Source organism: Elephas maximus, chromosome 22 (genome assembly GCF_024166365.1).
Source record: "Elephas maximus indicus isolate mEleMax1 chromosome 22, mEleMax1 primary haplotype, whole genome shotgun sequence".
NCBI classification, from domain to species: Eukaryota; Metazoa; Chordata; class Mammalia; order Proboscidea; family Elephantidae; genus Elephas; species Elephas maximus.
In genome coordinates this window covers 8,294,363-8,306,613 of record NC_064840.1, presented here as the reverse complement: position 1 = coordinate 8,306,613, position 12,251 = coordinate 8,294,363, and the positions used below count along the sequence as shown (strand labels likewise).

Below are 12,251 nucleotides of genomic sequence, written 5' to 3'. Positions count from 1 at the left end.
TTGCAGCAGATTTACCCAGTGCAATACATCCTTTGATTTCATGACTGCTGCTTCCATGGGCATTGATTGTGGATCAAAGTAAAATGAAATTCTTGACAACTTCAATCTCCTCTCCGTTTATCATGAAGTTGCTAACTGGACCAGTCGTGAGCTTTAACTACCCCACCCCACCCCCATTTATTTTCTCCCTCCGTACCCCCAGACAAGCCAAACATGCACAATGTAAGTAAAATCATCTCTGCAAATGCAGTTTGCAAACACGTTGCCCAGCTCCTCCTGGAACAGAAGGTTTCTGGGGGCGCAGAGGCACTCCCAGCGAGCAGCGACGACCCTACCAATCCCAGCAAGGCTACACCGCTCCCCCGCCCGGCGCGCGGCCCGCGGGGGCGGAGCCGGGGAGGCACGTGCGCATGCGCGGGGCCTGTTCCCGGCGAGGCGGTGGGGGGCGCGCCGGGCGGGGGCTGTGACGTCAGGTGCGCGCGTGGCTCCGGCTGCGCAGGAACAGCTGGCGACTCTGAGGGAGGCCGGCGCGCTGAGCCGCGTGGGGTGCTCGTGGCCGTGGGCCACGCCGCGGTAGCCGCCACCGCCTCCTTGCACCACGGCACCATGTCCGGGCAGCTGGAGCGCTGCGAGCGCGAGTGGCACGAGCTTGAGGGAGAATTTCAGGAATTGCAGGTAGGACCGGGCCACCTGGTCCCGCAACTCTGCTACCTGCGGGGCAGTGCCTTCCTCTTCCTCCTCCAGCCTGGGAGAGTGGGGGCGGTCAGGGCCAGGGGCATTCTGCCCAGGCCCTGGGCGCTGGGTCGGCGTGGCCAGCCCCCTCCTATCTCCCAGCGCTTCAGTTCTTCACCCACAAGGGGCGCCTGCTCGAAGCCCCTTCCCCCGCCCCTGCTCGGGCTTTTTGCCAGGCGCACCTCCGCTATCGAAAGTTGGCCTGTGGCCTCTGGGAAGTTCCAGGCGTATCCATGTGGGGGAGGCGTGAGCGGATAGGTACGTCTGGGGGCTCCCAGGGAACTGCCTCTCCCTCTGCCGGAGTCCCCCCCAATTCCCATGGACCTGATTTGGGAACTTACTCCAGGCTCTGGCGAAGCAGCCTTCTCCTTCTGCAGTTCCATTTTGGGAGGTGTGCCTGGGAGCCATTCACCTTGAACTGTACGCTGTGCTTGAGAACTAGGGACCCCTAGTCCCTGTCTTTGGGGGCCCTGGTGTCCGAGCCTGCCTCTCCGGCGCTGCTGCAGGCGGAGGTTGGCGCTGTGAATGGCATCTGTCGGTTCTGACAGCTGGGTTGTCTCACCCAGCAGTAGAGGGTGCTCCCAGCCCTCACCCTCCTGGTCCAGAGCCTTGCAGGGGGCGGGGCGGGGCCCCTTGAAGGACTGGCATTGCCGCCTAGGGTCCTGGCAGGAGTGGCTGTTGCTGATAGGAGGTCAAGAGGCCTCAGCTACATACTCTGGTAACTAAAGGTGCCTCAGGAAACCTTGGCATTGACTGAGAGAGATCCCCGGCACCATTTTTGGAGATGGGGCTGTGCCTTCTCCAGCACAGCAGTTGTGTGTGCCTGAAATGACACCGTACACCCCCACCCCACTGTGCTGAAATTTTCAGCTGGGGCAGTGACATTTTCCCTGTTCACGGAGCTCTTGCCTACCATTGTCCTGAGGGAGGGAGAGGAAGTCGCCAAGTGATGGGTCTTTCTAGACATAAAGCAGTCAATGGTGCCGGTGAATAGGGAGTAGGGAGAGGCCCGTGGGGAGGGCTGAGCAGGAAGGGGGTGCTGTTTTAGGTAGGAGCAGAGAGTAAGGTCCCCAGATCTGTCATCCCTCTTTTGGCCTGCCTGGAGGTGTGGGTTGGTGCTTTCTCATTCAAGTCTGGTACCTTCCATGTCCCTGTCCCTTCCACCCAGTCCCCAGGGTCACTTCTAGCTTTAGTCCCTTTGTCCTCCTGGGCTCTGAGGTCCTGTCCTGTCTGGAGAAGGAGGCATTCGGGTTGGCCAGGGAAGAAGAAAAGAGGTTAGCTGTGTGGAGCCTTTGTTGTTCATAATTCCTAGTCCCCTGCCCTTCCTCAGAATAGGAGGAGGAGGGTCCTGACATTTCAGAGCTATGCAATTAATGCAATTAACAGCACTTAGCAAGTCTCGGCAGGCACAGGCTGCATAGCAGTTGTTGTATTTGTTGTGTTCCTCCGTGGTGTCTCTGATGTTCAGATGTGTTAGGGACAGAGAGGAATTGGGAATTGATTCTGGGTTTTACCCCCTGACGCACAGCAAGGGTTGTGGAACGTCTGATGAAGGCAGCTGTGATGTCTCCCCTCAGTTCTTTAGAGCTGGGAGATGGACTGGATCCTATTTTGGGGAAAAGGGACCCCACTGGCCTCAGGCTTTGGGATCAGCTGCTAGATCAGAGGTCATTGATGGACAGAAGGCCAACAGGGTCCCTGAGGACCAAAGGAAAGAACTCACCATCTACGCTCTTCAGTTCACAGATGGGGAAACTGAGGCTTGGACTGGGGCCATGCAGCTATTTGGCGGTAAAGTTGGGGCTAGGACTTAGTTCTCTAAATGTTTAGTTCAGATATCTATAATAGTGTGGGAGGCCCCTCTTTGTCTCTCTGCACCTCTCTCCCCATGTTAAATGTGAGAACTCTGAACTCCTGAGATGGAAATCATTTCAGAAATATGCATATGATAAGTAGGATTCATGTGTATGTATTGGATAGAATTTCAAAAATGAGGCATTTGTTGGGAGGCAAGGAGGTAACCTTACTTGGGCAGCTGGTCACACTGGAACTAGAAAGCTGAACACTGGGAAGGGTTTTTTCACCAGAAAACCCTCGCCTATCTTAATTTTCCTATCCCAGCCCACCCTTCCTACATCTGTCTCTAAATCTGGGATTTAGGGGTTACATAGCCATATCTCTGAATCTATATGCTTGGGGTGCTGTATGATGTCTCTTTAACCTTTCCGTCCCTTATAAATGAAGGAAAGAAAAGAGAAACCTAATTCTCAGACCCTGGAGGCTGTCCAGGGGTAGGGGAAGGTGGATTTGAAAGGTCTACGGAATTTCCCCTACTCCCCGCCGCCAAAAAAAAAAATCTCTGGGACTTTCTAGAGGAAAGGATTGGTTTTATTTTGGCTGTGGTTTGCATCTGCCTGGGACTGACTTGCTTCTGGGGCACAGGTTGCATCTCTGTGGGAGCTTTGTTTTCGGCTGGTCAGGGTTCATGCTGGTAAACTGACGTCAGCCTGAGACCTGAGACCCGCCCGTGTCTGGCCCTATGGCCTGTGGTGTGACCACAGAAGGTCACTTACAGACATGGTGGCAGGTGATTTAATGAGCGTTTCCTGCCTTGGATTGCTGGAAATCAGACCCTGTCCCTCCCCACCCAGCAAGGAGGTGTTCTGACATGGCTTTCCCTACACTCACAGGAGTTCTGCTTTTGATAACTTTGTGGTCATCTCATTGCTCTTCCCAGAGAAAGGACCGGTCCCTTAGAGAGTCTAGGGTGCAGGGCAGTTGGGGAGGCTTTGTTGAGGAGTGACAGTTGAGGAACCACTTGAAGGAGGTGATGGAGTGGGCCCTGTGGATATCTGGGGGATGATGATTTGAGGCAGAGGAACCAGCCAGTGCAAAGGCCCTGAGGCAGGAGGCTACCTGCTGTGCCTGGTGGCTAGAGCTGAGTGAACAAGGGGCAGTGGGATAGGAGTGGAGGTCAGCAGGGGCTAGACCATGAAACAACTAGAACTGAAATAACGAGAATGTTGACACAATGTGAAGAATGTTGTTGTTGTTGTTAGGTGCCGTCGAGTCGGTTCTGACTCACAGCGACCCTATGCACAACAGAACGAAACACTGCCTGGTCCTGCGCCATCCTCACAATCATTGTTATGCTTGAGCTCATTGTTGCAGCCACCGTGTCAATCCACCTCGTTGAGGGTCTTCCTCTTTTCCGCTGACCCTGTACTCTGTCAAGCACGATGTCCTTCTCCAGGGACTGATCCCACCTGACAACATGTCCAAAGTATGTAAGACGCAGTCTCGCCATCCTTGCCTCTAAGGAGCACTCTGGTTGTACTTCTTCCCAGACAGATTTGTTCGTTCTTTTGGCAGTCCATGATATATTCAATATTCTTCGCCAACACCACAATTCAAAGGCGTCAACTCTTCTTCGGTCTTCCTTATTCGTTGTCCAGCTTTCACATGCATATGATGCAACTGAAAATACCATGGCTTGGGTCAGGCGTACCTTAGTCTTCAGGGTGACATCTTTGCTCTTCAGCACTTTAAAGAGGTCCTTTGCAGCAGATTTGCCCAATGCAATGCGTTTTTTGACTTCTTGACTGCTGCTTCCATGGCTGTTGATTATGGATCCAAGTAAAATGAAATCCTTGACAACTTCAGTCTTTTCTCCGTTTATCATGATGTTGCTCATTGGTCCAGTTGTGGGATTTTTGTGAAGAATGTAACCAGTGTCATTGATCATTATGTCTGGGAACGGTAGAATGGGAGTGAGTTTTCCTGTGTATATTTTCACCAAAAATAAAGTTAAATTAAAAAAAAAAAATCTCATTAATGATATGCATGCTAAAGTATTTAGGAGAAAGCATACTATCTACAACTTAATTTAAAAAGGTGGGGGGGCTAGGTCATCTAAGGCCTTGTACCCATGCCCCGTGCTGTCGAGTCTATTCCAACTTCTAGTGACCCTATAGGACAGAGTAGAACTGCCCCATAGAGTTTCCAAGGAGCGCCTGGTGGATTCGAATCGCCGACCCTTTGGTTAGCAGCCATAGCACTTAACCACTACGCCACCAAGGTTTCCAAGGCCTTGTAGATCATTGCAAAGATTTTGGCTTTTACTGCCAATGAAATAGGCAACCTTCTGGCTGCTGTGTTTAGGGCAGACGTCAGGGGGCAGGCTGGAAGCAGGAACATGAGTATTATTTCCTTAAACCCCTATGAGATAGATCTTGTTAGTCTCATTTTACAGAGGTTAAGTCAGTTGCTCAGGGACACATGGTTTGTAAGTGCTGGAGCCAGGATTTGAACCAGGGCTGTCAGGCAACACAATCTGTGCTCTTAACACCACCTAGGGAGAACAGGGACAGGGCAGGTCTGTGTCCTGGTGGTCTTTTGTTGGCTTTTGTTTCTCTCCATCTTGGGTTGCTTTGTGGACGTCTTTCTGTAGAAGCAGCATTGGGTCAGGAGTTAGGATTCCTGGGTTCAGGTCCTACCTCTGCCACTGAGCTTCAGTTTTTTAATCTACAAAGTGAGGGCTGACAATAATAATAATAATAGCAAGAACAGTAATAATAGCTAACCGTGTGACACATGGATCATCCCATTCAATCCAAACAACAACCCTGTTCGCAGATGAAAAGACTGAGACTAAGAGGTGGTCAGCAATTTGAAAGTAGTGGGGCCAGAATTTAAACTCCGGCTTGGTGTCTACATCAAATACTTCTTGGGTTCCTAACACAGTGGGCTCCAGAGGTATCCTGAGACCTTTAGCTCTTAAGGATAAGCCTTTAAACTTGCTGGGTTGCTTTACATTTGTATGATGCTTTCCCACAATGCATTGGTCAGGACTCCTAGTACAAGTGACAGAAACTCAGTTTGACTGGCTTTAAGCCAAAAAGAAGATTTATTGGCTTATAGAATTGGGAAGTCCATGACAAGTGGCTTCAGGCAAGGCATCATCCTTGCCGGAGTTTGATTTCCTAGCCCTTTCACAACTGAAGAAACTGAGGCACAGAAAGATTACATAACTTGATGAAACTTCCTTGGTTAATAAGTGACAGACTCTGGATTTGAACTCGGGCTGTCTGACTACAGAGCCTAATCATTTAGCCATTGTGGTATTCTGCCTCCCAAATGCCTGACACACATACTGATACTCCCACCTCCTGCTCCTGCAACAGACATCTCTAATCAATCCTGGCACGTGATTCAGAGAATTTTCCTACTACAGAACTTGTATACTTTAAATGAGGTCAACTTGCCAACCTTGGTAGTAGTTCCATGGCAACGAGTCCTAGCTCAGTATACAGTAATCAAGATCCCAAAATCTATGTGAAGGTGATTCCCTGGAAAAAGAACTACGTAAAAGTGATGTCTTGAAAAGTTATCATCAGAAAAGTACAGCTGTAAGGTGAGTATGTAAAGAAATTGTCACCCTTTGGTGGTGGTTATGGCTCTGTTGGAATCTACCGGACTGCCCACCCATTTCTGGCACCCCTGGGCCAGAGCCCTGCCTGTAAATGTCATGAGATTCCTCTGTCTTGAAGTTCCTGGGACAAATGTTGACTCAGGACTTTGGACTCCCCAGTTCTGGATCTTATGACTCAGCCACGTGGTGTTAAGAAGGTGTCTCCAGATGTTTCACAGCCGTGCTGAGACCTGAAGTCGTTAACCTCATCTTCCCACTGGAGCAGAGCGTGGGGCCTCAGAGGACGGGAGAGGCAGATCCCCGAATCCTCCAGCAGAAACTCACTTGTTTGTGTCTTGTATGCTTGTGGAGGATGGTAATTGACCTTCTGTAGGAAAGAAGCTATGGGACATCCTATCTCACAGAGCTAACGTTAGTGCTTATCTCTGTCTTTCTTTTTTTTGTGGATCTGTTCTACATTTTTATAAGTAATCCATATCTGCACAGGATCCCTGGGTGGTGCAGGTTAAGCACTTGACTACTAGCTGAAAGGTGAGCCGTTTGAACCCACCCACAGTCACCTCGAAAGGTCACAACCTTGAAAACTCCGTGGAGCAGTTTTACTCTGCCCACGTGGGGTCACTGTGAGTTGGAATCAATTCCGTGGCAACTAAAAACCACATTAACCCACACAATTGAAAATTCAAATAGGAGACACGTACAAGAATTTTTGTAACACTCTCTTATAACAGCTAAATGTCCATCAGAATGGAAAATTACACTGAATATCTGTTCAGTGGGGTAGGAATAACTGAAGGAATAAACTGCTGGAGCTACATGTATTAACATGGATAAATTGTAAAAAAAAAAAAATAGCAACCATTGAGCAAAAAGTTGTAGAGGGAAGTTATAGCAGGGTATATATACAGTGTGACAATAATAATAAACTTAAAAACATTTAGAACAATACTATGTATTGCTTATGGATACATCCAAGTGTGGTACATGTATAAAGACTTGCAAGGGAGTGATGAAAACCGAATTCAGTGTCGTGGAGTTTCAGGTAGGACCCTGACAAGAAGCGGATGGTTCCCTCAAAAGGGTTTCACCAAAAGAGTTTAATGAGGGGCTATTTACGGAGATCCCTGGATGGTGTAAATGGTTAATGCCCTTGGCTGCTAACCGAAAGGATGGAGGTTCAAGTGTACTCAGAGGCGTCTCGGAAGAAAGGCCTCGTGATCTACTTCTGAGAAAAAAAAAAAAGACTTAGCCATTGAAAAGCCTGTGGAGCACAGTTCTCCTTTGACACACGTGGCGTCACCATGAGTCAGCGTCGATGGCAACTCATTTTTATTTATAGAGGTGAGGGCAGATGAAAGGAGTCCCCAAGTGGAGCAGACTGTTAAGTGCTCAGCTACCAACTGAAAGGTTGGTAGTTTGAACCCACCCAGAGGTGCCCTGCAAAAAAGGTCTGGCATTAGCCATTGAAAACCCCATGGAGCACAGTTCTCTCTGACATACTTGGGATTGCCATGCGGCAGAGTGAACTTGAGGGCAATGGGTTTGGTTTGGTTTTTGGGCAGGTTAAAGGGTGAGGGACTCTGGAGCTGGCCACAGCAGGGAGCTTTTACCAGTTTTAAACCTAAAGGGGCAGAGGATGGGAGAAGAGTCGCCAGAGCTCAGTACTGTGGAAGGTGAGCTGCCCAACAGGAGCCGTAGTGGTTGATGGGTGCATCTGGGTCAGTCCAGAAGCAAAGCAGGGAGGAAGCAGGAGGAGTACGTACCCCAGCCTCTCTCTCCTGCCTCCCTCCAGTCTTCTGCTGCTGTCTCTCACTGGCCAAACCCAACCAGGAGACAGAGGTCCAGGGAGGCCAGAAGATGCCTCATCAGGGTCAGCCTCCCGGGGCACAGAGAAAGCCCGAATGGATCTGGGGTGGACGTGGAGTCTTCCGGGGCGGAGGATGGGAAGACATCCTGGTAGATATACGGGGAATTTCAACGCTGTGAGCGATATCGTTTCTTAAACTGAGGGTGAGAATATGGTTGTTAATGGTTTTCTATCTTGGCTTGTTTGAATGCCTGAAATATTTCATAATAAAATAAGCAAGAGACCAAAAAACAGTCCATCGGTACCAAAAGGCTTATAATGAAAAACAGCCCTATAGGCACAGTGGCAGTCATTTACATCATCGTGACCGTGTAAATATCGTTTCAGCCAGAATCGGGCAGTGTGCTGTGATTACGTCTTCTCTTTTGGAAAAATAAATGTGTGAGCATTTGATTCTTTACTGTCTTCTGGCCTTGTTTTCCTTGTAAGTATCCCTTTTTCTTACCCCTGAATCTCTATCTGGTTAGATATTCCATTTAGTGTGCTTCTTGTTTTGATTGGTCTTGAACAGGGCAGTTGGGGGGTTGGAGGAAGAGGCAGGGGCTTGCGTTGCTGCAGAATGGAGCCCTTTCTTCCCCAGCTGCTCGGCTGCTGGGTGTCCCCAGCTCTCTGGGTTATTTTTAGAGGCAGTGACTTGATGTAGGAGTCAATCACATTTAATAAGCTGGTGCTCCCTGTGCTGTGAGCAGAGAGCTGACTCCCAGTTTTGGGTGACTGTCTCCCATGTTCCAGTCTACTGCTGAGAAGTTTGGAAGAGAAAATAGTGGTTTGGTAGCTTGGCATTTTCTTAAAAAGTGAAGCATAAGTTTACTACACGACCCAGCAGTTCCATTCGTAGGTATCTACCCAAGAGAAATGAAAGTTATGGCTACGGAAAGACTTGCATATGACTATTCATAGCAGCATTAATCATCACAGCCAATAAGTAGAAACAACCCGAATGTCCAACAACTGATAAATCGATTAAAAAAATGTGGTAGATCTAGACCACATTTTTATTGCTGAATAGCAATTTAAAAAACAACGCACACTACAACATACATGAACCTCAAAAACGTTGTCGTTAGCTGCTGTTGACTCAGCCCCTGACTCGTGGCAACCCATGAACAACGGAACTAAATGCTGCCCAGTCCTGCACCATCCCTGTGATTGGTTGCGGATTAGACTGTTGTGATCCATAGAGTTTTCACTGTCTGATTTTTGGAAGTAGATCACCAGGCCCTTCTTCCTAGACTGTCTTAGTCTGGAAGCTCTGCTGAAACCTGCTCAGCATCACAGCAACATGCAAGGCTCCACTGACAGACAGGTAGTGGCTGTGCACGAGGGACACTTGGCGGGAATTGAACCCAGGTCTCTGGCACGGAGGATGAGAATTCTACCACTGAACCACTCATGCCCATTCAGAATGATTATGCTATGTGAAAGAAGCCAAACACAAAATCCACGCTGTATGATCCTATTTATATGAAATGTCCAGAAAAGGCAAATCTGTAGAGAAAGAAGGTTGATTAGTGGTTGCCTGGGGCTTGGGAGAGTGAAGAGTGACTGCTGCTGGGCACAAGGATCTTACTAGAGTGATTAGGGGATCCTCTGAAACTGGACTGTGGTGACGGTTTGCTAAGAATCATTGAATTATACGGTTAAAACGGCTGGATTTTATGTACATAAATTGTACTTCAGTAAAGTTGTTTAAAAATAGTGGTTTAGGTCTATAGTTTGGGAGAAAAAGTCCCAAAATAGGTGCTCAGAGATCTGCACTTCCTGGTGCCTATTTAATTACTGGAGCCCTGGTGGCACAGTGAGTTAAGCTCTCAGCTGTTAACCAAAAGCTTGGTTGTTTGAACCCACCAGATATTCTGCAGGAGAAAAGACCTGGTGATCTGCTTCCATAAAGATTAAAAAAAAGAAATTAGGGTCATATGAGTCAGAGTCAACTTGAAGTCAACAGAGTGTTTTAGTTACCGACTTGGAGTCATTCATCTGGGCTCCAAGTCCTTGGCTTTGGTGTCTTTATGATGTAAGCACCTGGGTAAGATCATGATAATGAGGAGCCCAAAGCCTGTGGCTTCTCTTCTTACCTGGTGTGCTTAATTTTGCCCCAAAGAAGAGCTTTCTCTGGCATAGTAATCTGGGTTTTGACACTTGTATCTGAAATAAAGACACTCAGGTCAAACTGGCAAAGCAAAGCAAAGCAAACAAAAACAAAACAGACTTTGTAGACTTGTGTACTTGGGAAGCCTAAGGTGTGGTGCCTTCAGGAATGTGGATCCCGAGTGTCATGGATTGAATTATGTCCCCCCAAAAATGTATGTGTCGACTTGGTTCGGCCACAATTCCCAGTATTGTGTGTGGTTCTCCTCCATTTTGTGATTGTAATTTTATGTCGAGAGGGCTAGAGTGGGATTGTAACACCACCCTTACTCAGGACACCTCCCTGATCCAAGGTAAAGGGAGTTTCCCTGGGATGTGGCCTGCACCACCTTTTATCTCTCAAGAGTTAAAAGGAAAGGAATGGAAGCAGAGAGTTGGAGACCTCCTACCACCAAGAAAGCAGCACCAGGAGCAGAGCATGTCCTTTGGACATGGGGTCCCTGCACCTGAGAAGCTCCTCGACCGGGGGAAGATTGAGGACAAGGACCTTCCTCCAGAGCTGACAGAGAAAGCCCTCTCCTGGAGCCGACCCCCTGAATTTGGACTTGTAACCTACCTACTAGACTGTGAGGAAATAAATTTCCCTTTGTTAAAGCCATCTACTTGTGGTATTTCTGTTATGGCAGCCCTAGTTGACCAGGACACAGGGGCTCAGATAAAGTCATTAGTGCTCAGCCATTGTCACCTGTTTCCCTTTCATTTGGGTTCATCTCAGGCAGCGTTCCCCCAGTGTTGGCAAAACAGCTTCTTGAGCCCTGGACTCGTATCCTGCTAGCTTCAAAGCTAGTGGAGAAAGTGTCTCATTTTTAGCAGCGCTGATGAAAGCCCCACAGGTGAGTTTCATTGGCTCCGAATGCCCATTCCTGAACCAATCAGATGGGTCAGGAGGCTGATGTTCTGCCTGGCCAGGCCTGGGTCAGGTGCCCTCCCTTGGAGCCGGAATGGGGTTAGCCCCTGCCCCTACCCAGATCTAATGGACTGAGTGTGGGAGTGATATGAATTTCCAAAGAAAATAGGGTGACATTTACTAGAAGAGGGATAGCCGTCTGGTTGTCAAAAACAACACAAGGTCTCCATGTGGCCCACTGACTCCCTTTGAGGCCACATGGCCAAGGCTGATTGGATGAAAGAGGAATCGGGTTGACTTAGTATGGGTCATCCCTGCACCTGGAAAAGCATCCCAAAACACAGGTCCATCAGAGGCTCTGTTGGGGGACATCTTTGTGTTCAGACGGTAGCCAGGCACCAGCTTCTGAAGAAAGACAGGAATGGTATTTCATCCACCTGCCAGAACTGCCCCATGGACAATGCATGAAGGGACAGCTGACAAGAAAAAGTGAGGATCCAGAAAGTGAATTGATAACCTTTCCTGTTCCTTGTGGGACTGGCGCGAGGGTGGAATGTTCAGAGGCTGGGCATGGGCGAGGAATGGCCCAGGGATGGAGAGCAGACCACAATAAGGTCCTTGTTTCCAACTCCTCCACCCCATGTCATCCTCCTCATGGCTTGCAAATCCTGAGCCTGGAGCAGAGGCCAGAAGTGAACCAGGTGTGTGGTCTCTAGTATCTGATCTCCCCTAGGAAGTAGCTCTGGCCAATGGCAGAGAGAGAACTGTGGGGGAGCAGGAACGACCCCATATGCAGGGAACAAAGGCAAGAGAAGGCCCTGGACTTCCTGTCCTAACAATCTGATGCCTTAGAAAATATTTACAGTGAGGCATTAGAAAAATGCCTAGAAAAACTTAAATGCTGATAACATTGAGTGTTGGTGTGTCTTAGTTATATAGTGCTGCTGTAACAGAAATACTACAAGTGGATGGCTTCAACAAGAGAAGTTTATCCTTTCATAGTCTGGGTTGCTAGAAGTCCAAATTCAGGGTGCCAGCTCCAGGGGAAGGCTTGCTTTCTCTGTTGGCTCTGGAGGAAAGTCCTTGTTATCAGTCTTCCCCTGGTCTTGGAGCTTCTTAGTGTGGGGACCCTGGGTCCAAAGGACATGCTCTGCTCCTCATGTTGCCTTCTTGGTGGTATGAGATCCCCCTGTCTGCTGGCTTCTCTCTTTTATGTCTCAAAA

At 48.7% G+C, this 12,251-nt stretch overlaps 1 protein-coding gene across 2 annotated transcripts in view; it reads left to right on the top strand.

The window, feature by feature from the left end:
• The first annotated feature begins 476 nt into the window (after positions 1-476).
• Positions 477-12,251, top strand: part of TMEM120B (transmembrane protein 120B) — a 41,466-nt gene continuing 29,691 nt past the window's right edge. For both annotated transcript variants that reach the window (XM_049865827.1, XM_049865826.1), the window contains exon 1: positions 477-675. In XM_049865827.1, the coding sequence (XP_049721784.1) occupies positions 607-675 (69 nt within the window). In that variant the 5' untranslated portion in view covers positions 477-606. The remainder of the gene's footprint in view (positions 676-12,251) is intronic.